This window comes from Ovis aries, chromosome 1 (genome assembly GCF_016772045.2).
Source record: "Ovis aries strain OAR_USU_Benz2616 breed Rambouillet chromosome 1, ARS-UI_Ramb_v3.0, whole genome shotgun sequence".
In the NCBI taxonomy this organism is placed as follows: Eukaryota; Metazoa; Chordata; class Mammalia; order Artiodactyla; family Bovidae; genus Ovis; species Ovis aries.
In genome coordinates this window covers 217,624,116-217,647,476 of record NC_056054.1, presented here as the reverse complement: position 1 = coordinate 217,647,476, position 23,361 = coordinate 217,624,116, and the positions used below count along the sequence as shown (strand labels likewise).

The following is a 23,361-nucleotide window of genomic DNA, read 5'->3' as shown; positions in this document are numbered from 1 at the left end:
CATTTAAAAATGTGGATCCACTTAAAGTGAAATAAGTATCACTTTCTATGATACTAATTATCCACGAAAGAATATCCAGTAAGCTATTCAGTGAAGTGATGGATTGATCAGTATCATTCTTCAGAACGAACAACCAAGATCATAACAGGCAGAAAGGTCACACGTGGCTTTTTTGACTCTAAAGCAGAAAGCAAGGATCCATAGAACCAGCCAGAATTCTCTTGGCAAGGGGATGCCCAGTCGGGCTAGGAGGCAACTTTGGGATAAGCCTGGTCAAGGCCTTAGAAGCGAACTTTCAAGGCTCCAAAGGAAGTTGCTTACCCACAAAGCACCAGACCGCAAACCGGATCCACGTGATGGTGGAGAGCTTCAGCATGAGATAGATGTTCACCAGCATGGCAAAGGCAGGCACAAAGGGGAGGCAGGGAGCCATGTAGGGCAGCTTCTTGGGGTTCTCTGGTTGCTGCAGGATCACAAACACCAGGGCGCTGATCAGCAGCACCATCAGAACGACTAGAAGGATGGCCCACCAGCTCTGCTCTGAGATGTAGTCGGAACCGAAGATGATGAAGGAGCAGAAGACGAACATAAGGATGAAGAGCAGGAGCACGCAGATGGTCACCGTGTGCCCTGTGGCGGCGGTGGGCCGGTCCATTTTGCCCGGAAGGCCCAGCTGGATCCTCATGGTGTAGTAACGGGGCCCAATCAGCTTCTTCAACTTGATGAGATAAATGCGTTCAGATTCATCAGCTTCTATGCCTGTGGTCATGTCCACAGTGCCGTAGTTTGGGTGGTTGACGTTGTAGGTTGTCTTGTCTGATTTCCCTATGAGCATCTCATTGTCTCCCAAGGATGGCAGGTTTTTGGCCCCACATGTGTTGGTGGCTGGGCCAGAAAACTCTTCCCCTTCACTCACAGGAGAGCAGACTTCCTTCTCACAGTCAGCTAGAATGCCCTCCTTCTTCTTCGTGTGCTCCTCAGACAGGAATTTGACAAAGCCGTCAATGTCACTCTCGGGCTGGTATCGAAGCAGCAAGACACAGACAGAGACCAAGGTGTAGGCGAGGAGGGTGCCGATGGACATCATCTCAATCAGGTCTCTCAAGCTGACTAATAGGGACAGGAGAGCTGCCAGGAATCCTGAAACGATGCAGGCCACCACGGGGGTCTCTGTGTACGAGCTCACGTGAGCCAGGAATCTGGAGGAGGGGCAAGCAGAGGGTTAACGGTGATTGATTCAACATGGTTTAACACCTCCTGGTCCTGCTCCTCCAGTTTACTTCTGGATTCACTACTTTAAATACTGTTGCTGTTCCTACTCCAGGATCTAGTTTCTGAAATATAATTTAAACAGAATCTATTTTAATTCCTTGGGTATGAGGCAAACTGCTCTATTAAAGTGCCTACTTCAATTATGTGATGTGGTGGGTTGATTGAATCTAGGAGGTTCTCAGGAATCTAAATTGAAGCCCAGACTTTGCTATGAAGAGGGGATAGTTGAAATCACATACCTGCCTGGTGGTCCTCTCCACCTGTGTTACCCAAAGTATGGTCCATAGATCAGCAGTGTTAGCAACACCTTGGAACTTGTTCGAGATATGTATTTTCAGGTTTCACCCACTACGTCAGACTCCCTGGGAGTGGGGCCCAACAAACTATACACTTTAAAAAACCTCTAGAGGATTCTGATTTTTGCCAAAGCCTGAGAAGCTTGCTCTACAATGAAAGTATAGGAATTTGGTTGCAAAATAGCACAGTCATTAAGAACATGTGCTTGTGGATGAAAGCTAAATCTGGCCAGTTACTCACTGGAGAAGATGGAGAAGACCGTCAAGGGTGATTGAATGACAGGCGCTTGTTTAGCAGTTCCTTAGACTTAGGTAGGCTCCCACCTTCCAACTTCCTCTTCTCCTGGCCCTCATTCTTGCTGCTCTTCTAGTCCTCCCTTATTTCCGTGATCACACAAGACTATAAACTGCTCAGAGGCCTAGCATCTCTTGGTTTTCTTTGACAGCAGAAAGACCTTTTGGCTGTGTGAAGTTGTCACATCTCCACCACCATCAGCCTCCAGCTCCCCCAAGGTCTCAGCTCTGACCCAGTGGTGACCTCAGAGGGTATGCACAGGAACTGTTGCAGAAGGTGACAGCTGATGGCCGAGGTAGAGTTTCTGAGCTGGGTCCCTCTGAACCCCTGAGACCTCCTTGGCAGTTTGCTCCTTGTTTGGTGCACTTGAAGAATGCTTTACCTGCAAGTTCCTCACACAGGAGGCAAGAGGCACCAAGAGATGGGGCCACATCCCCTGTGTCATGGGCAGATAGGCTACTTCCTGGCCAGATTAGGGGACTGGAAGTGTCAGTGTCTTGATGTAGTTAAAAATCTGGTCATTCTGGTCAAACAGTCCTGGGTTCAAATCCTGACCCCCTCCACCTAGCAACTGGGGGATTTGGGGCAGGTTTTTGTTTTTGTTTTTGTTTTTTTTTTTTTACCTGAGTTTTCATCTAGTACACTGTTCTGTTAAATAGAGTTATTGTGATGCATAATGGGATCCCATATACCTGGGATACATACATGGTCAATAAATGGTGGAAGTCATTGCTGCCATTACTAGGTTCTGCTCAAAGGGTCTTATCCTCTCTTTGATTGTAACTTTGAACTTTTTTCAACTTCAGAGGGGCAGTTGTCAGGGCTCAATGTGAGGGCAAGCCTAAGACGCCCCTGGGATGGGTCCCTCCTTCTGGAGGCCACCCGTGTAGCATCTTGGCACCCACTATCTTTACGAAGGAGCAGCAGTGTCACATAAAAAGGGAGGGGCAGTGGGGGGAACATACCAGTTTGTTGCTAGATGGAGGGACCCAGAGTCAAACTTAGGGGCTGTTTTAGGACCTAAATTATTTTCACTCAAACTATTTGCCAAGATATATGACAAGTTCCATGGTCCATGTGACAGGGAAGATGGGTGACAGTCTCCCTGGATAGGCATGGAAGAGCAAGATGAATGCCACGAGCATAGCCCTTACCTGAAGAGGAGCCCATCGCCGGCCATGGCATAGATGACCCTCGGCATCGGGAAGAGGGAGCCCAGCAAGCTGACCGTCAGTCCTGCAACGGACCCGATGGCCACGACGAACTTTGCCGCATAGAACCCACGAGCCACAAACATCTCCATGAGTGGGGACTCCGTGTCAATGGCGTCATATGGCACCATCAGAGTTAGGATCATGCTCACCTGTTAAAACGAGATGAAACGTGGTTGGAGGCAGAGGGATCAGTCTGATGCATGGATGGGTGTCCCACAGCAGAGGAGAGAGACCTGGTCCTGCATGGGAGCCTGCATCTGCCACTTCCTGGTGTGTGCCTTTACTTTAGACCAGTCATCTGGCCTCTGGAGCCCTTGGTCTCAGGGTTTCCTCCCCACATGTGAATTCAGTGGACTGGACCAAGTCATTCCTACTGTCTCTCTGTGGTCCTTTCATATCTGAGGAATAAGTCTGCTGGTATTTCAGCTCCTGAAAGCGGAAGCTACATGGATAGTTCAGTGAAGAGCAGGCATTATCCGATGGCAGGAGCTGCAGCCAGAGGTCCTGGAGCCAGGGCCTGGCACTGACCATGAGCACTGTGCCCTCATGGACAAAACTCATTTCTTCTGTACTTTCCAGGTCCTACAGGGTCTTTCCTACTTCTAACCCCAAAGACCAGAGATCAAAACTCGAAAGATAAATGTGTAGGGGATCCAAAGCTGATTAATTGATGGGACTCGTATTTCCATTTCCTCCAGGCAGGCCAAGAAATAAATGATGGCATCAGAATGGAGTCCAGTTCCACTGTGGGCTAGAAGACCACTATGGCTTTGCTTAACCGGGACCTGACCTATTTCTCCTCACATGTCATAGATCTACCATGACGTCCCTCCCTTCATAATTGGCCCCAGGCAATGGAGACGCCAGTCATAAGGCCAGGAGACCCCTGGGCTGTGAAGGCCAATCCTGGCATCATTGAGGGAATTCAGAGCCTGAAAAGGAGAGAGTGGTTCATTTCTAGATTGCTTTTTTGCCTATGTCTGAGGAGCCAAGATCCCCCAGTGAAACAAAGTGGCCACTGGGGAGGCTGGCAAGAGGTGTGACCACAGCCCAGCAGTGTGGCTCTTCTCCTGGCAGTAGAGTGCGCCTGGTGACCAACACAAGACCAAACAACTCTTGAGGCGTGGTTAGGGCCCACACATTCTAGAAGGGAATCTGTCCCAGTGACATCATCACTTGCAACATCCTCTTTGGGGATGTGGTGGGGTAGACTGGAGGAGAGTGGGGTGGATTCTTACAGCAGTTCTCGGTGGGTCTCCTGCCCATGTTCGATTAGGGCAGTATGTGGTAGACTTACTCTGTAGTCCATAAAGCACTGTCCTAGGGAAGGAACTGTGATTAACTTTACTGTGTGTGCTACAAGGGTTGGCTACTGGAGGAGGGGAAGGCATGAGGTGGTAGTACAGGAGGGGGAATACACAGCAGAATGTCTCTGTTGCTCCCCCTGCTGCCCCATGCTGTTCCTGAACGTTCTGTCTGCAGGGATAATCAGGGCTGGATAAGATAAGTTGCATGCATGTTGGTTGCATAAGCTCTGTGCTCAGTCGTGTCTGACTGTTTGTGACCCCATGGACTGTAGCCCTCCAGGCTCCTCCGTCTGTGGGATTTTCCCTGCAAGAATCCTGGAGTGGGTTGACATGCCCTTCTCCAGGGACTCTTCCCCATCCAGGGATCCAACCTGAGTCTCCTGCATTGGCAGGTGGGTTCTTACCACTAGCACCGCCTGGGAAGCCGTGTGCGCAGGGGAAGCGATAACTGACCTATCCAGGAAGAGAAACGTTTTGGTGGGCACACCATATCCAGGGCTGCTCATGTTTTCCTTTGGCTTCCAGGACAGTCCTGCTTTCTCCTTCCCCACTCTAGGGGAGCCTTGCCTCTTTGCTGCTGGGAAGCTCCCAGAAGACAGAAGAGCATTGAGGAGGGTGCACAGAGGCCCACAATGCCTCTGCTTGCTCGCACACCCACCCGTTACTGCCAGCCTATGATCTGAACTCCTTGGACGGCAGCCCACTCCCTGCATGCTCCCCCCACCACCCCCACTCCCAGCACCGGATGCCGGGATGCCGAGAGCCTGTGCGTAGGGCGGAGCAGGGATGTGAGCCACGGCCCAAGTGAGGGCCTGGGGCTTCTGTGTCCAGCTTGGAACCCTGATTTTCTCCCTGTCATCAGCGGGTGGGGTGAGCTTGAGCCCGTGTTAAAAGAGGGAGCAACATGAACGTATGCGTACAAACACCACGAATGCACAAGTGAAGGATTACTTCCTGACAGAAGGAAACCCAGTCCCAGAGCCACGCTTTAAGGTCAAATATGAAAAGTCCATGTGGAAGGTGCCATGATAAGCCTTTGTTACTTACGGATACATATGCTGTCAGGCAGATGACCAGGGAGGCGGTGATAGCATAAGGGATGGATGTGTTGGGATTCTTGGCTTCCTCTCCAGTGGTGGCGATGATGTCAAAGCCAATGAAAGCATAGAAACATGTGGCTGCTCCTTGCAGCACCTATAGAGATGAAGACATTTGAAATACTTAGAGAGTCAGTGGATCACCAGCGCCTGACACATGGTCCCCTTAATTGCCCGATGGTCAGCGGACATTACTGAGTGGTAGAAGGGGAAACATGGTGGAACTTGTGCTAAAGGCTTGAGTTCTGACTTCTACTAACTGTGTGACACTGGGAAATTTCTTCATGTATAAAATGAAGATAAGAAGAATTATGCCCAAATAAAAATTAGGTTCATTCAACACATTGAAATCATTTTTGGAAGTAAGTGGGCTTAAAAGTAAATCAGTAAGTTGGCTAACCCTATGTCTTGGGGGAACTCATTAATTTATTTGTGCTTTATTTTCATTTAGTGGTTCTCAACCATAACCAGGGGCTGTGTGATAACCCCCAGGAAATGTTTGGAAATGTGGGGAGGTACTTGTGACTGACACAGAGACATGGAGTACGTGCTTCTGGCATTTAGTAAGGGTCTCAGATGCGGTTGCACAAATTCTCCTGCTCAAATTACTACTAGTGACCCTGGTAGATCATTTTCAGGGTATCTTCCAGATGTTAAACGATTTAAAGGATTTTTAGATTTTTCAGATAGACTCTTGTCTTCCATGGAAAGAAAGGGAGAGCTGATTTTGGGGGGTTTGAGCAGCCTAGTTGGGCTACATAGCCATGGAAGGGATGAAGAGTGAGGCAGAGTGAAGCTGGGGAGGTGGTATCCAGTGACACCTGCTGGATGTCTGTCTGACAGGAGCCTATGGGATTCCAAAGATGGTTGTAATTTGATGCGTCAAGATGTCAGTGAAAATCCTCCATTGAGGAGCATGTAACTTTCTTCCAAAGAAGTTTTCAAAGTTTAAATTCTGTTTTCCCATCTTAGCATTCTCATTACCAGCTGAAAGTAAGAAATGCTTGGGGATATCCTTTTAGGGGAAGATGAAAAAGATTTTTCTGGATTTTCTGTGTATGGGGTGAAGGCATTTGACACCATGTAAACTCTAGCTAGGAGTCCAGGAGTGTGGCTCATTGTAGACTAGGCCAGTTTTTCCTTTTTGTCCATATTTGGTTTATAAAGGATGAAATTCTAAAAATGTGCCAAGCAGATACCTGTTCCTCAATTTTCACTCTTACCTTTCTGACTGACTTCTCACTAAGTAAAAGGCATAATACGAAGAACTAGAACCTACAAAGTACATCACAAAATGGAAGCTCGTCTCAAACTTTCAAAAGCAACATTTGCTCACCTGTAAAGTGAGTTAGTCTCTAATCTAGTCTCTCCTGTTAGGGCTCTAATGCTTCAGTTCTCTAACTGGGGGCTCTTATTCTGGGGTCCATGCAGTTCAGGAGAGTCAGAGAGTTTTGATGAGAAAAATAAATCTTTATTTTCCTTATCCTTGTATTGAATGTTATCATTTCTTTTGATTATGAGTATACATGACAAACTAACAGTACTGTGATATTTGTCACCAATCAGATATTTTCCCAATCATATTAGGTGTTGCAGAGATCTTGAAATACCCTTTGTGCTCATTGCTACTTCCAATTTATGTTAGTTATTAGACATAGATATTCATATTTAAAACACTAGTAAAGAAGCCCATGGTTATATCACAATCTAAAAATATTTTTGTAACTGTATTTCAATTTACAGTTGACCCTTGAACAACTTGAGGGTTAGGGATGCTGACCCCAGCACAGTTGAAAATTCGAGTATAACTTATACTGGCCCTCTGTGTCCATGGTTCCTTGTGTACTTGATTCCTCTGTATCCGTGGTTCCATGTCCACGGATTCAGCTAACCACTCACTGATGTAGTACCATAGTATTTACTTTTGAAAAAAAAAAAAGTGTAACAGCCTGATTCAAACTGCTGTTGTTCATAGGTTAACTGTAATTGGTTTCTTTTGAACTTCTATGTAATTAGGTTATTAATTTATAAACACAGTTTATATACAATATAAATACAATCCCAAAGGAGTTCATCTGCTTCACTAGACTGCCAAGGAGTCTACTGCACACACAAAAATCTAAGAACTCCTGATTTATTCTAGTGGAAAGAACTTCCATACAAGCAGTTGTCACCAGGGGGCTACTATCTGGGAGAGGAGATAACTCCCACTTTCACCCCAGCAGAGTCCTGCATTCCAGGGTGTGGAAAGTGTCTTGCCTCCAGACAAGGAGATCTCATCTCATGGTACACGGAGGTTCACAGGTTTGGAAAGGTACTTGTTTTCACTTATCTAAAAAATGTTTCTGGTGGTCAAGGATGGATGGATGCTGGAATTTCAGGCTCACCAAGCTGCCCCAATCCAGGAAGGCCTTGATTTAAGACAGCTTCCAGAAAAACAGGTCCTGCTTTCTCTTCCTTTAACATCTTTCTTTCCATACACATGCACACACACACACACACCCCTCTTATAAATCATACAGTGACATTTTATGACAATCAGTCTGATGATGCAATCAATCCCACTTAGGATGTCCCAGGGCTACAGTGCCATATCCATTTGGAGTGATCACTGCTGGATGGTCTTAGATACTGGAAGAGCTCCCTGCTGAGGATAGGAGGGTGGGAAGGTCCTAAGTAAGAATTCAGGGCCAAGCTACCCTGGAAAAAGGTAAGAGACACGTGTACCCCAATGTTCATCGCGGCACTGTTTACAATAGCTAGGACATGGAAGCAACCTAGATGTCCAACCTAGATGAATGGATAAGAAAGCTATTGTGTACATTTACACAATAGAATATTACTCAGCTATTAAAAAGAATGCATTTGAATCAGTTCTAATGAGGTGGGTGAAACTGGAGCCTATTATACAGAGTGAAGTAAGTCAGAAAGAAAAACACCAATACAGTATAATAACGCATACATATGGAATTTAGAAAGATGGTAATGATGACCCTATATGTGAGACAGCAAAAGAGACACAGAGGTAAAGAACAGACTTTTGGACTCTGTGGGAGAAGGCAAGGGTGGGATGATTTGAGAGACTAGCAATGAAACATGTATATTACCATATGTGAAATAGATCGCCAGTCCAGGTTTGATGCATGAGACAGGGCACTCAGGGCCAGTGCACTGGGACAACCCTGAGGGATGGGATGGGGAGGGAGGTGGGAGGGGGTTTCAGGATGGGGGACACACATACACCCATGGCCGATTCATGTCAATGTATGGCAAAAACCAGTACAATATTGTAAAGTAATTAGCCTCCAGTTAAATAAATTAATTTATCAAAAAAATAAATAAATAAGGTGAGAGGTCTAAACCATGCCATAAGAAGATTAACTGAGGACACGGGGAGGGCTAACTGAAAGAGAAGGCTCAGTGGGAGATGCCTCCAAGATACAGGTATCTTGGAGCAACACCTTCCAATTTTGAAGTATGAATCATATAGTTGTTGGAGAGGTGCACTGTAGGCTCCAGGGGGAATCTCTGAGCCGTGCGTATGGGTGGGATAGGACTTGGTTAGGAGTGCAGATTCTATAGCCTGTCAGTCTTTGATTGGTTCTGCCAAGAATTAGCTTGGTGACATAGAACAAGTTCCTAACCCCATCAGTTCAGTTCAGTTCAGTCGCTCAGTCGTGTCCGACTCTTTGCGACCCCATGAATCGCAGCACGCCAGGCCTCCCTGTCCATCACCAACTCCTGGAGTTCACTCAGATTCACGTCCATCGAGTCAGTGATGCCATCCAGCCATCTCATCCTCTGTCATCCCCTTCTCCTCCTGCCCTCAATCCCTCCCAGCATCAGAGTCTTTTCCAATGAGTCAACTCTTCGCATGAGGTGGCCAAAGTACTGGAGTTTCAGCTTCAGCATCAGTCCTTCCAAAGAAATCCCAGGGCTGATCTTCAGAATGGACTGGTTGGATCTCCTTGCAGTCCAAGGGACTCTCAAGAGTCTTCTCCAACACCACAGTTCCAAAGCATCAATTCTTCAGTGCTCAGCCTTCTTCACAGTCCAACTCTCACATCCATACATGACTACCGGAAAAACCATAGCCTTGACTAGATGGACCTTTGTTGGCAAAGTAATGTCTCTGCTTTTGAATATGCTATCTAGGTTGGTCATAACTTTTCTTCCAAGGAATAAGCCTCTTTTAATTTCATGGCTGCAGTCACGATCTGCAGTGATTTTGGAGCCCAAAAAAACAAAGCCTGACACTGTTTCCACTGTTTCCCATCTATTTCCCATGAAGTGATGGGACCAGATCCCATGATCTTCTTTTTCTGAATGTTGAGCTTTAAGCCAACTTTTTCACTCTCCTCTTTCACTTTCATCAAGAGGCTTTTTAGTTCCTCATCACTTTCTGCCATAGGGGCTTCATTTTCTTCATCACTTAAATGGAAATAAAAATAGTATTTAGCTCATTGGATTGTTACAAGGATTAAATGAGATAGTCCATCATGGTTGTAGAATATATGCTCAGTTACTCAGTCATGTCTGACTCTCAGTGTGGCCTCATGGAGTGTAGCCTGCCAGGCTCCTCTGTCCATGAGATTCTCCAGGCAAGAATACTGGAGTGGGTTGCCATTTCCTTCTCCAGGGGATCTTCCCAACCCAGGGATCAAACCCGAGTCTTTCGTATTTCCTGCTTTGGCAGGAGGATTCTTTACCACTAGCACCACCTGGGTAGGTGCTTAATAAATATTGCTCTTATCAGTAGTATTTTTATTACTATTGTAAGTTTTTCTAGAACAGATGAAACCAAGAACACAAATTCCTCCTCTTCTTCCTCCTTATTTTTCTTTTAGAACTTGATGTATATTTTATTAACTGCTCCCATGAACCAGGAACTGTGCTTGGTGATATGGATACAGTCATGTGCAAAAAGTATGACCTCCTGGGGTTAGGACCCTAGAGGACACTGCAAGACCAGAAATGCTACCTTGACTGTGATGACAAATTGATCAAGATTAGCAAATACCTACATTTTTACAAAGCAGAGACATCATTTTACCAACAAAGGTCCGTATAGTCAAAGCTATGGTTTTTCCAGTAGTCATGTATGTATGTGAGAGTTGGACTATAAAGAAAGCTGAGTGCCGAAGAACTGGTGCTTTTGAACTGTGGTGTTGGAGATGACTCTTGAGAGTCCCTTGGACTGCAAGGATATCAAATCAGTCAATCCTAAAGGAAAGCAGTCCTGAATATTCATTGGAAGGACTGATGCTAAAGATGAAGCTCCAATACTTTGTTCACCTGATGTGAAGAACTGACTCATTGGAAAAGACCCTGATGCTGGGAAAGATTGAAGGCAGGAGAAGAAGGGGATGAACCGAGGATGAAATGGTTGGATGGCATCACCAACTTGATGGACATGAGTTTGAGCAAGCTCTGGGAGTTGGTATGGACAGGGAAACCTGGTGTGCTGCAGTCTGTGGGGTCACTGAGTCGGACACAACTGAGCAACTGAACTGAACATTATTTGTAAAACACAGATGCTATTTCCCAAATGAGTGAAAGCATGAATGGAAATTACTGATAATGATTAGATACCAGAAGATTAACTATGGGAACTAGGTTAGTTGGGAAGAGAGAGAATAAGTTTGCAAAGAGAATGTCTGTTAGCCCCAATCTGCATATGTAGAATTAGAAAGCAGTTATGATTGAAGAAAGACTCAACAGATCAAAAGTAGGCCACCTGGAGGTTCTACTGTGATGGAAAGGCCATGAAATTTAACTCAGATGGTTCAAATGGAATGATTTCGATGAAGGGACTCTCGGGGTCAAAGCTGAGAGGAAGTGAGGAAGAAATGCCCTGGCCTGTTCTCTTCTCCCCTTCTGATCTCCTGATTGATATCTCCCATTGGCTAAACCTAACAGGAAGCCACCAGCAGGGGGTCTTCTGGAGCACAGACTGGAGCAGGAGTAGAGGGGTGATCTGGGGGAGTGCGGGCAAATGGAAGAAAACCAGCACACCTGCCAGGATCAAACAGACTCTGGCCTAGAAGATATAGATTAAATAAACAGATTATTTAAGAAAAGATAATACAGTTAACAAATAGGGTCACCTTTTTACAGGAGTTAGTTTGAATGAGTTTTTTTTTGGTGTGTGTGTGTGTGTCCTTCAAGCAAATAATCCCTGGTTGGTAAATACAACAAAGCCATGAAATGAAACTGTATGGGTGTGTCTCTACCCCAAAACCACTAAAACTGTTCTCTACTTCACTCTACCCAGATTTCAGATTGAGCCTCTGGTATTTACAATTAGGATACACTTCCATGCTTGAAAGAATGTATTTAGTACCCAGGGGTGAGCATCTGTGAATTAAATTAGTGGGTGAAGCGTGCGTGTGTGTGTGTGTGTGTGTGTGTGTGTATACATGTTTCTGCCTCCATCAGTACTTTATCCTAACTTTCCTTTAATGTCTTACATAAATAAAAACCAGTATTGACTTTTCAATTTGATGACGTCACTGGAAATTATTTTCCAAGGTCAGCCTGGTAAAGCTGCTCAGCCAGATGGTCAGTCTTTCCCTCTACAGAGCTTTGTGGGGCAGCAGTACCTGCTTCAGTTGCTGGAGGACTGTTGCTTAATTAGTTGACAAAAGAATGTCATTGCTGGCCTGCTACTCAACTTCAGAGATCCCTAAAAGCTGGGATCCCTGTGCCTTGCTGATATTTGAGAGGTGTTAGGATGAGGCAGCTCTCCATATTCTACCTTAGATATGCCCACGAGATAATTAGGCACATTTGTGTCATTCACTCTCAAGGTAACAAGACAAAACTCCAACTTTAGCAGCATTTCCTACCACCCTCTTGCTCCAGATCTGTTAGTAGCCTGTCCACAGCGACAGTGGAATGTGCTAATAGGTTCCAGTAAGTGGATTCAAATGTGGAGACATGGAAAACAACTTCTCTTTTTGGAGACTGTCAGCATTCCCCACAAATACTTGCTCTGAACCATTTTCCTGGGAGCTATTTGTACTGGTAGAATGTTTTATTTGGTTAAAGAGAAACCATAAGATAGCATCGAGAACAAATAACATACAGTGAATACGCATCCAACAATGTTCAGGGGCTGAGGAATTGCAGATGGAAGTGGGGGTTCAGCTGAGGGCCAGCAGTTACTTGATATAGGGAAAAAATGTTTGTTGTTCTTAAGCTCTTCAAGACCAAAGAAGCATTTGACCCAGAACCCGTAAGTGAGTAAACCATTCCTTATGCTATTTTTTTTGGAAGGAAGTGTTTGGAACAGGGAAAGACTAGGCTTCTGAGAGGTCCGTGGTCAGATGATGGATTGCTCATTAACCCTTTAGATTTCCTTGAGAGTTGTGTTTGAAGTCACGTAACAGTATCTGTATAAACCATTCCCTCCACAATGGTGTCCTCCATCCCATCTTACCTATCGGGATTGAAGAAGAAAGTGGGTTGGTACTCTGAACTTGTCAGTCCCCTTGTCAGAGGTGGGCTTCCCTTGTGGCTCAGATGGTAAAGAATCTGCCTGCTGTGCAGGAGACTCAGGTTCAGTTCCTGGGTTGGGAAGATCCCCTGGAGAAGGGAATGGCAACCCATTCCAGTAAACTTGCCTGGAAAATTCCATGGACAGAGGAGCATAGCAGGCTACACTCCATGGGGTTGCAAAGAGTTGGATATGCCTGAGTGACTAACAAATTACATCAGAATTTTTTTTTTTTTTTTGTCAGGGGTGGGGGTCAGATTTGCCCTAAGGAGTGAGGGAGTTCATGCAGTTGGCAAGTAGGCAACTTGATTTTGCTGACAGCTGTTAGAGAGCAGAGTGGGGAGTGTGTTTATTCACTTGGTGGATGACATGCTCATGAAAAGGTGTCAGATCTCAAAAAATACCGTGTATATTCAGAGTGGCCTTGCTGGACTGGAAAAGTGACCTAAAACCAAAGTCAAGAAAGAACAGGCCCAGGCAGCGGGCTGGGGAGGAGATGTACGATGCAGAAATCCAAGGCCAGGCAGAGAGGATGAGTCAGCACCATCTTCACACTGGGCTGGCCTTTGTGCTCAGATGATGTTTTTAGGCACAGCCACTAGGACACAGATTTGAATTTCCTGCAGGGAAAGAGGACTCACAGCGAAAAATCCAAAATCCCAGCCAGGTTTTTTTGGTGACCAATGACCAGCCTACTCCAGGTAGTAAGTTTGGGTTGGAGTGAGGTCAGTGGCCAAAGGTGCAAAAAAAAAGAGAGTTGGTCCCATGCGTGAGGTCCTGGGAGCACTGGAGTGAATAAGGACTTTGACTCCTCCAGGACTGGAGTTGAATTCCACTCTACTTTCATCTAGACCTGTGATCGTAACTTTTCGTGTGCTCAGTTGCTTAGTCAGGTCTGACTCTTTGTGACCCCACAGACTGTAGCCTGCCAGGTTCCTCTGTCCATGGGATTGTCCAGACAAGAGTACTGGAGTGGGTTACATGTCCCTTTCCAGGGGTTCTTCCTGACCCAGGGATCGAACCTGTGTCTCTTATGTCTCCTGCATTGGCAGGAGGGTTCTTTACCATCAGCACCACCTGGGAAGCCCCAGGCTTAACTCTGCTCCCATTTTAATGCTCCTCCCCGCTCCAAGACTTCCAGTCTTTGTGAAGCTTAAAGGAAGTGTTAAGAAGACTCAGAAGGCAGGGGTCATCATACACAAGGTACTTGATGTAGTGGAAGGGGCTTTGGAGCCATACAGCTGGGTGGGGATTTCAGTCCTGGCATTGACTAGCTAAGTGACTTCTGGCAAGTTACCCAGCTTCTCTGAGCCTTGAGTTCTCCATCTGTAAGTTGGGGATAGCAGGGATATAACTGCTAACTGGTTCAAAGTTTTGGTATAAGAGTGAGATAATATTCATAGAGCATGTGCTGGGCACCCAGAAGGTAGTGGGTAAATTCTAGCTCCTTCCTCCATCATGATCATTGTTACTAATTATACAATGTGGACTTAAAAATATCTAAGGTTTTATCATCTTTTTGCAAACATTTGGTGCAATTACTTTTACCACCTGATACATGAGAAAATTGGAAAGCAGAGAAGTTAATTGTTGGCCAAAGTGTTACAGTAAGTCCCTGATCCAGTAATTTCTTACATTGCTAAGAAAACAGTGAGAACATTTTCATGTGCTATGATGAAAATGCAGTTGAGTCCTGGGAAAACATTCTTTCTTTGTCACTATTATCATTTGTTGTTTTGTTATATGATAGGAAGGGAACAATTTGTATCATGAGAAAATATAGACTTGGGGATCCAGAATGGGGTCAACAGTGTTTCTTTGTCTCTTCTTCTGGTTTGAACCAGTTTGAGGATTTATTCACCTCAAGGAGGAGGGATGAACCCTGTGGTTCTGCAGAATTCTTACTGATAAGCAGAAGACTAGAAACGTTGGCTTAAATTGTTTCCTTGCTTATTTCTCTTCACTGAACAGCGTGGCATGGTTTAGAATACACAGAAGTTATTTTGAGTGTTCTCCAAGAGCAATTTCTGGTCCCTGGAAAGCCAGTGTAAGCAAAGACTACAAAGCAAATCTGGTGGAATCCTGGCCTTCTGTCCCTGATGCTGGGAGGGCTTGTCTTCGGGCCTCAGTTTCTTTATCTGTTAAGTGAGGGGGTGGGACCAGGCGGCCTCTAAGATCCCTTCTAGCTCGAACTTCTCTGATTTCTGTTCTACAGTTTGAAGAAAAGAAGAATGGGCGAGCGAATTTTACCAGTAAATCCGTAAAGGTGGCATTTTCAGTCATATAGAGGAAGAATTCAGGTGTGACTTAGAACTAGCACTTGTCAGTATAAAGAATTTGCCACTTGGACCTTTCTACCTTTCTTTAGCATAAACCACACCATCAGATCACTGGGATGAGATCTGAAGATGTTTTGGTCCAGCCCACTCTTTTGTCAATCCCCCAGACCACACCAGTGGGCTTCTCTGCTCTCAGACCCCAGCAAGGACTCTCCGCCTTGGATCAAACATTGAGCTTAGATTTGAGAACTGTTCCTTTGTTAGTTCCATACTGAAGCAATGCTCACCCCTTCCTTGCCTGCCCACTGTTCTTTTTACTGCTTGTCTATTTACCAACTGTCTGAACTGAACAGTCCTATAGAGAGATTCTATAAGACTGAGCTGATCACGTGCAGGAATCAGACAGTCCTGTCTTTGGCTCTCAACTTGGGCACTTATGCTATGTGCTTAGTAGCAAGTCATTTGACCTCTCTGAGTGTTGAGTTTTTCCATCTGTAAGACTAGAATGTAAATATCCTCCTTGCAAGGTTATTGAGTGAATGTTAGTCTCCCTTAGTCATGTCTGACACTTTGTGACCCCATGGAGTGTTGCCAGGCTCCTCTGTCCATGGAATTCTCCAGGAAAGAATACTGGAGTGGGTAACCATTTCCTTCTCCAGGGAATCTTCCTGACCCAGGGATAGAATCCCAGTCTCCTGCACTGCAGGAAGATTAAATGAGATATTATATGCAGAATTAGGCATAATTGCAAGTGACCAAAACTTCAAATCTATTATCATTTTCCATATAACATAGGAGCTCAAGAAATGTTTGTGAAACAGCTAAAGAAAAAAGCTGAACCATTTCTTCAGAACATTCTGATGAAATTCAGATAAAAGGTGATGAAGAGAGTGCCAGGAAGACTATGGGATAAGCAGCATTTCTTTTAACTCGTGTCTCAAACTGGTCATAGGGTAGTAGGCAGAGCGTGCAGCAGGTACACCCACAGGGATTTAGGAATGAACTTACCCCTGACCAGCCATAGGGCAAGAATTGGCCCTCAGCCCAGTATTTCCCATTGATGAAGAAGAAGCCTGCAATCATGATGAACACCCACACGGCCAGGTTCAGCACATTGAGTACATTGTTGAAGCCCACAGAATTCTTCACCCCCAGCGCAACGATGATGGTGACGATGATTGCGATCACCAAAGCCAGAAGGTCCGGGTATGATTGTTCTCCTTTCCCTAGAGGATAAGATGTGAATTAATAATATTGTCCCGGCCCACCCAGTGCATCTGCACTCAGAGAAGGCTGGACAGTGTGTCATGGAAGGAGAAGGAACTGTGTGTGTGTGTATGTGTGTGGTCCACAGGTGTCTAGTTGCAAATGGGAAGGTTTTGGTATGTAGGTGAGATGACCTGATATCCTGGACCAAAAATTGGGATTCATAATATGACAACTACAGCAATTCTCTGGAGCCATGGCATGAAACATCTGAAGTCAGGACTATCCAAGGACATTCAAATGTATACATGGATCTAACATGTTATTTGAACTATTTTATCTTCATTGTTGTTTACTTTATAGCCCAAAAGTATTCCATTTCATTCCAGCAATCTCTTTATTAGCAAATTTAAAAATGTGTGTCTTTGACAATTATTGGAAGGGATTGCAAAGAAGATGGCTGGGGAACTCTCTCTGCCTGTTTGGTCTTGTTTGTTGGCCAGTGGACTCCTGCCCTCTATAGAGGGAAAGTGGCACTGCTTCAGCAGTCAGGCTCCTGGATTTCAGCTCAACTCTGACCTGTAACCAGCTGTGTGGTCGTGGGCAAATGTTTCCTTTCTCTGAACCTCATCTGTAAAGTGAAAAATTTGGGCTACCTGATTTTGGAGGATGCTTTTGGACCTAAAATTTTCTATGAAATCAGTATCCTGAGAAGACGTTGTCTTCATATTTTAAAATTTTCTCATCATATCTAGGTGCTCAGCATTTTGGTCAGCTCTTCTGAGATAGGGGCACCAATGACTTGTATGCAGCCACTGAATTAGGCCCTTGATGTTTCGGAGCAAGACTTCCAAAGTCTCCTCCACTACAGTTTAGCTTCCCTTGATTGTGAAGGGATGGTCGGATAACAGAATGGAAGGTGGGGCTCAGGACCTGAAGTCTCAAGGTATTTTTCACATGGGCTTCTGGTTATTCAGTATTCACTCATTCTGTTATACCCATTCACTTTGTTTCTTTTAAATATATTCTCTTATTTAAAAATTAATGCATGCTGGTTTAGGATAAATTTTTAAAAATCTTCTAAAGAACCCATCAGAGAAGTTCCTCATAGTTCTTTTTCCAAATTACTCATATTTTTATATAGTTATTAATGTGATGCATATACAGTTTGTGTCCTTTGTCATACAGCATTACATTAAAAACATTCCACGCTCTTACAACAGACTTCCTGGTCATCCTTTTAATTGCTAGCTATGTTATACACTGCCATAGTTTACTTAATCAGTTGCTCCAATGTAGAATACTTAAACAGTTTCTAATTTTTCTGTTACTATAAACAAGGCTGTGATGAACATTTTTTCATATAAAACTTTTATGGAAATTAGAATAGGTTCCTTAGGACAGATTCATTCATCCATTACTTGGCCAAAAAAAAGACATATTAAGGCCCTTTGTACTTTTTGCCAAACTGCATCCTGAAAGAGGAGCCCCTTTATTTGGCTTAGTGAATTTGCATGTTGGAGTTAGAGGCTGTGGCAGTCTCACCCAGGCCGTTGAGGGTCCCCACGCTGTCCACCATCCAGCGGCTGATGGTGTGGTTGGCCAGTGAGTCAAACATGCTGCTCAGAGCGCTGGCGCCAGCCGCGGTGCCAATCAAGTACTCCAGGATCAGGTTCCAGCCGATGAAAAATGCCACAAACTCCCCAACAGTGACGTAGCTGTAGGTGTAGGCTGACCCTGTGGTCTTCGGGACGCGGACTCCAAACTCTGCATAGCAGACACCTGCATGGGACACGCACATGACAGATGGATTTCAGGAGATGAGCTAACCTTTTGGTGGCTAACCATCTGGGATAGATAATCCTGGACATCTCTGGGGTCTTAGAACAAGTACGCTAAGTTTTATGTAAATGAATCAATTCAAAGCCAGTTCTGATGTCTTCCAACTTTACTTCTGTAAAAAGTCTAAACCCAAATGCTGGATCTAATTCTAAGGAATGATTAGAAACTGATCTTCTTTATTAGAAAAACTCCCATTTATTGTATGTATCTCTGTTGTTGTTCCTTAAGTGTCAGATATCCTGAGTGAACTTGGGTTTAATTCATTAGGACCATACAACTGATGTCACCAAGGTTAGATTATGTTAGCATTCTTCTCTTTTCATTTTTATTTGTTACAAAATGTGTTCCTCATTTAAGGGTGATACCTGGAGCAATCTTTGAAAATCCTGTACTATATGGGATGGGAGGTTAATTAAAAATGCAAATATAAATAAATAACTAGGCACATGCAAAAGATAATCTAATGAACACCTTTAGAGTATCTCCTATGTGCTTGGCAAGATGCCAAATGCTGGGAATAGAAAAAAGACAAATGAGGCAGGGCCTTGCCTTCAAGTGGAGCTATGCCAGTAAATCCCCACACTTTGTAGGCTGTATGAGCTCAGAAATGCAGAGACGTACAGGAACACAGACAGCAGAGATGAGACGTGTGCATCAGCTGGTTTTGAGGTATACGGAGGAATTAATTGGACTCAGAAGGAGGACTGTGAGGCAAAGGCATGGTGGGGAGAGACTGTATGAAGTTTTGGGTGGAAGGGGATGTGCACTGGGGGACTGCGAGGAGACGAGGCTGGAGAGGCAGGCAGAAGTCACATGTTTTCCAAAGTGGGTCTAATGGGACACTTCTACCAGAGTCATCTATTACACTTGATCTTAGCCAGAAGGCCAAAAAGTGATCAGAGTCATCTATTGAGTTGTGATTTCAGGAGATGGGGACCAGGAATATGCATTTTAATAAGCTTGCCACTTATATTTGAGAAACACTGGTATATTGCCTCTGAGAAACACTGGTATATTTTTTGTTTTACAGAATTAGAAATTAAATTAGAAAGAGGCTGGGAGTATATCAAACTTCTGGAAGTTGGGAGAATATTCTACATTGTACTAGAAAGTCTAGATTTGGGGCCAGTGGGTGGGGTCCTGAGTGGGAGGACAGACATGCGACAGCTTGGAGGAGACACACCAGGAATGTGAGATAGAGGTAGAGGGGAACACAAAGTAAGCATTGCTTTCAGTCCCAATTTTGTTCAGGGCCAGCCTGGCAGTTCTCATCACAAATCAGGGAAAAATCGTTCATTCCTTTGTGATTGAAGAGAGCAAGTTTCTCTTCCTTTGGAAGAGAGTAAAATCAATGCACGGATGCAAAAGCAGAGACGTCAGAAGCAGTGACATAATGTGACTACATGTGACGCGCCCTTTCTTCCTTTCCCTCGGTGGCCTCAGTGTCGGCGCCTCCATATGGAAGGGGCCCTGGACAGCTGGGTTGCCCTCTTGTCTCAACTCTGCCTCGAACCTGTGCACTGCTTTACGTGTTTCCTTCCTTGTAAGGTAAAGGAATTAGGCCAGGATGCTCTCTTTAGAATCTTCCTACTCTTTCAACAGTAGGATTCTATTGTTATATGGAGTTCTGTTACAAAATATATTAAGCATCGTTTCCTTTCACATTAGTTACTATATTGTTCTGTATTATGGAGATGCTCTCAAGACCAGCAGAGCTGTTCGTCCCTACCTTGAATGGCCTAAGCTGTTATTATTTTGAGTTTCTGTGTCAGCCCCCTTCCCTCCGCTTTGTAAAATAGTTTTCCATCTCCTTGGAGGTCAGACTGTCAGTCATTTCTTCTTGTTACTGTTGCGGGGCTTACCTGGAGCGGTCTGACCTCCTCTTTTTCTAAACTGCTGCTTCTAACACTTAACGTTTAAATTGTTAGAGTGAGTCTAAAATTAAGAGGAAGTGGTCTCGGAAGGAAAGCCTGAGGAACTCTAGGAGGAAAGTATAGAGTGTGAGGGCCTGATAATATTTTCTTGGTTGCTGGGGGAACTGGTATAACTTATGTGTTCTCATCTTCTGAAGGGACTTGAGCTTACACGTTGAGTAGGTGTCTCTTTAAGTGCAGTGTAAGGATTTGGGAGGTAAATGATTTATTCTCTTTAGCGCAGGATGCACAACTTTATCAAGTAATTCTTATACTCTGTGAGCTTCTTTTCTTCATCCTTCTTCACCACCTGATAATGTACAAGGCTTATAAATAGGATTTTTCCAAGTGGCACTTTTGAAATGGGCATCCATTTGATTGCAGATTTAACTTGGAGAGCCAATATTTTTCTCCTTAATATTCGATCTGCCAAATTAAGTAAGAAAACACTCAAGTCACTGGGCAAGGGTGATTAGCAAAGAGTCAAGTCTTCCTTAGGTCTTGTGAAGGGACCTGCCCATCCCTTGCTGTCTTGGGTCAGAGGAATGGGCCCTGTGCTGGGCATGGTATAGGAGCATATGGAATCTTAATTACTTATTTACCCCAAACATGCTTGGATCTTGATGACTGGGGTTTGGGGAGAACAGTGGGAAAATCAGTTAGCCACTAATCACATGGGATAGTTTCTGCTCGCAGAAATCATTCTTTGGGACACATTCTCATTTTGAACATGTTGTAAAGGATTTTATTTTTGAAAGCTTCTGATTTATTTGCATGCACGAATCCAAGCTTTTCGTGGGTGCTAGAGGGCTTCACTGGTGGCTCAGTGGTAAAGAACCCACCTGCCAATGCAAGAGATGTGGATTCTATCCCTGGGTCAGGAAGATCCCCTGGGGGAGGGCATGGAAACCCACTCTAGTATTCTTGCCTGGAGAATTCCATGGACAGAGGAGCCTGGTGGGCTACAGTCCACAGGGTCGCAGAGTCAGACATGACTGAGCACACATTTATAGAGTGTATCCAGGGAAACTCAGTGATGAGGAGTAAATGATTTCAACTCCAGTATCCTGGGAAAAAAACTGGAAAATGTTGTCAATCATTCTACTCCCTCCCCACCACCCTCACCAACTATCTCATGTGTAAGAGACACATTCAATTAGACACTTATTCTAATTTCAATAAGAAATAGAAACCATGGAAAAGGATGCCATTAAAAAATTTTTTTTTATCCTAGATTAGGTGGTCACTGAGTATTCAAAGGCAAGTTACTTATCTCACGTGGGTAAAACTAGAGGGCCAATTAGAGGAGCTTCATGCTCCCTTCTAGTACTGTCCTTCTTTGGTTTTAGACCTAGAATCAACTCTTAAACATTTGTGTTAATGGGGGAAGCCCTGTAGGAAATACTGCAAGCCAGTAGTCTTGCAAGGTTGTACTGCCTCCTAGGGGGAGTTTTGGTATTCTGTGAGGGTGTCTATGGTTCACATGATTATTGTAGGCCCTTGTGGAATTAAATGGGCAAAAGCCTGGGCTGTTAGACATTTTGTAGTGTGTGGGACCATCCCACAGGATGATGCGTTGTCCTCTTACTTGATTCCAAAGGTCCCCGTGGACATTCATGTAAGACACAACGTGTTTGTAATTTCTGAGCTTAAATCTATCTTCATTGCACAAAGCATTTTTTGTTTACATGGTTTTACATACACTGAATTATTCAGGGGGGTAACAATTGGGTAAATTAAGGGACGGCTGTAATTTGTTTTGTTTGAAATTTACCAGGAGTTGGTTGTCATTTGGGAAAGCCCCATCAGCAGCAGCCTGGCTCATGGTCTTTGAGCACCAAATGGCACACGTATGTGAGTGTGCATTTGTGGCAGCAGCATTCACAGTGGTTATGCCCCAGCATCCATATGCTGAACTATTATTTTATGAGAAATTACTTTTCTTTCCTTTGTCTTCCATACAGAGGTGATTCTTTTTAAAGTTAGTGCGTAGGAAGGTAACATTCTCTCTAGCTTGCATTGCAGAATAGTAGAAACAGAATTGCAGAATATTTATCACCTGAAATTGATTTGGTGAACCAAGAAGCAGACTCACTATTCTAAGTGAGAGATAAGTTTATAAATAATCTCTACTCAATTTAGCAACTCATTTCAACAATTTATTGCCCCAGAGTTACCCTCCTAATCATATTTGCCTTATGCTGTTATCAAAGTGACTTTGCATTCCTTGGCTATTCATCAAGTGGCTGGAGAGGGAGAGGCATATTGATTCCAGAAGGATGACCGTGTAGCTGCAGAAAATCAATATGCAGCGCAACGGCAGGGTGCAGATGGCTATCGAGTGTGTGCTGCAGACGTGATGGACGTGTTCCCTTCAGAGCTGTTCAGAGAGGCGAGTCCTTGAGCGATACAGTGGCTTCATTTCAGTGGGACTAAAGAGAAGAGGAGTGATTTATTCCTCGCATCCTGCAACTCTGATACCCTTTTTGGTTATCTGCCTTTTAAGTATATTGTAAACATTCGTTGTTGTCATTTAGTCGCTTAGCTGTGTCTGACTCTTTGCGACTGCATGGACTGTAGCCCGCTAGGCTCCTCTGTCTATGGGATGTTCCAGGCAAGAATACTGGAGTGGGTTGCCATTTCCTTCTCCAGGAGAACGTCCTGACCCTGGGATCGAACCTGTGTCTCCTGCATTGCAGGCAGATTCTTTACCACCACGCCTCCTGGGAAGCCCCTCCTCCTGTTCTTGTTTTGTAGTATCCCTAGTGTTCTGATTTATTTCTATATCTAGAACTATTTTTGGTTAAATTGCCTAACTACCAGCCTGAAACCTAGGGAAAATTAGGACTTACACATTGAAAAGAGGCTTGGGACAAGATACCAGAAGCTTTCATCTTTGAAACATTCACTGTCAACCCCTTTGTGTATACCTCAAGTGATATGTGATTTGAAGTTCAGAAAAATTTGGTTCCTTTCAATGTGAATTTCTTTTGAGCTTTGCTATGACATATATAGGTGTAACAGACCAACCTTCAGTTAGATGCTCCCAGAGAGTCTACAAACAATATTGAACTTTCTACACTTGTGCTGAAGATAGCACTACCCAAGACAATCACTATATGCTCCTCCCCATATAATGTCA

The 23,361-nt window shown here is 44.4% G+C and overlaps 1 protein-coding gene across 1 annotated transcript in view; it reads right to left on the bottom strand.

Annotated features, from left to right (window-relative positions):
• Nucleotides 1-23,361, bottom strand: part of SLC7A14 (solute carrier family 7 member 14) — a 114,792-nt gene that overhangs the window by 18,844 nt on the left and 72,587 nt on the right. Inside the window, exons 3-7 of the mRNA XM_027958409.3 lie at nucleotides 18,010-18,246; nucleotides 16,267-16,484; nucleotides 5,432-5,578; nucleotides 3,018-3,226; nucleotides 322-1,199 (exon numbers count right to left, since the gene is read on the bottom strand). Of these exons, the coding sequence (XP_027814210.1) occupies nucleotides 322-1,199; nucleotides 3,018-3,226; nucleotides 5,432-5,578; nucleotides 16,267-16,484; nucleotides 18,010-18,246 (1,689 nt within the window). The remainder of the gene's footprint in view (nucleotides 1-321; nucleotides 1,200-3,017; nucleotides 3,227-5,431; nucleotides 5,579-16,266; nucleotides 16,485-18,009; nucleotides 18,247-23,361) is intronic.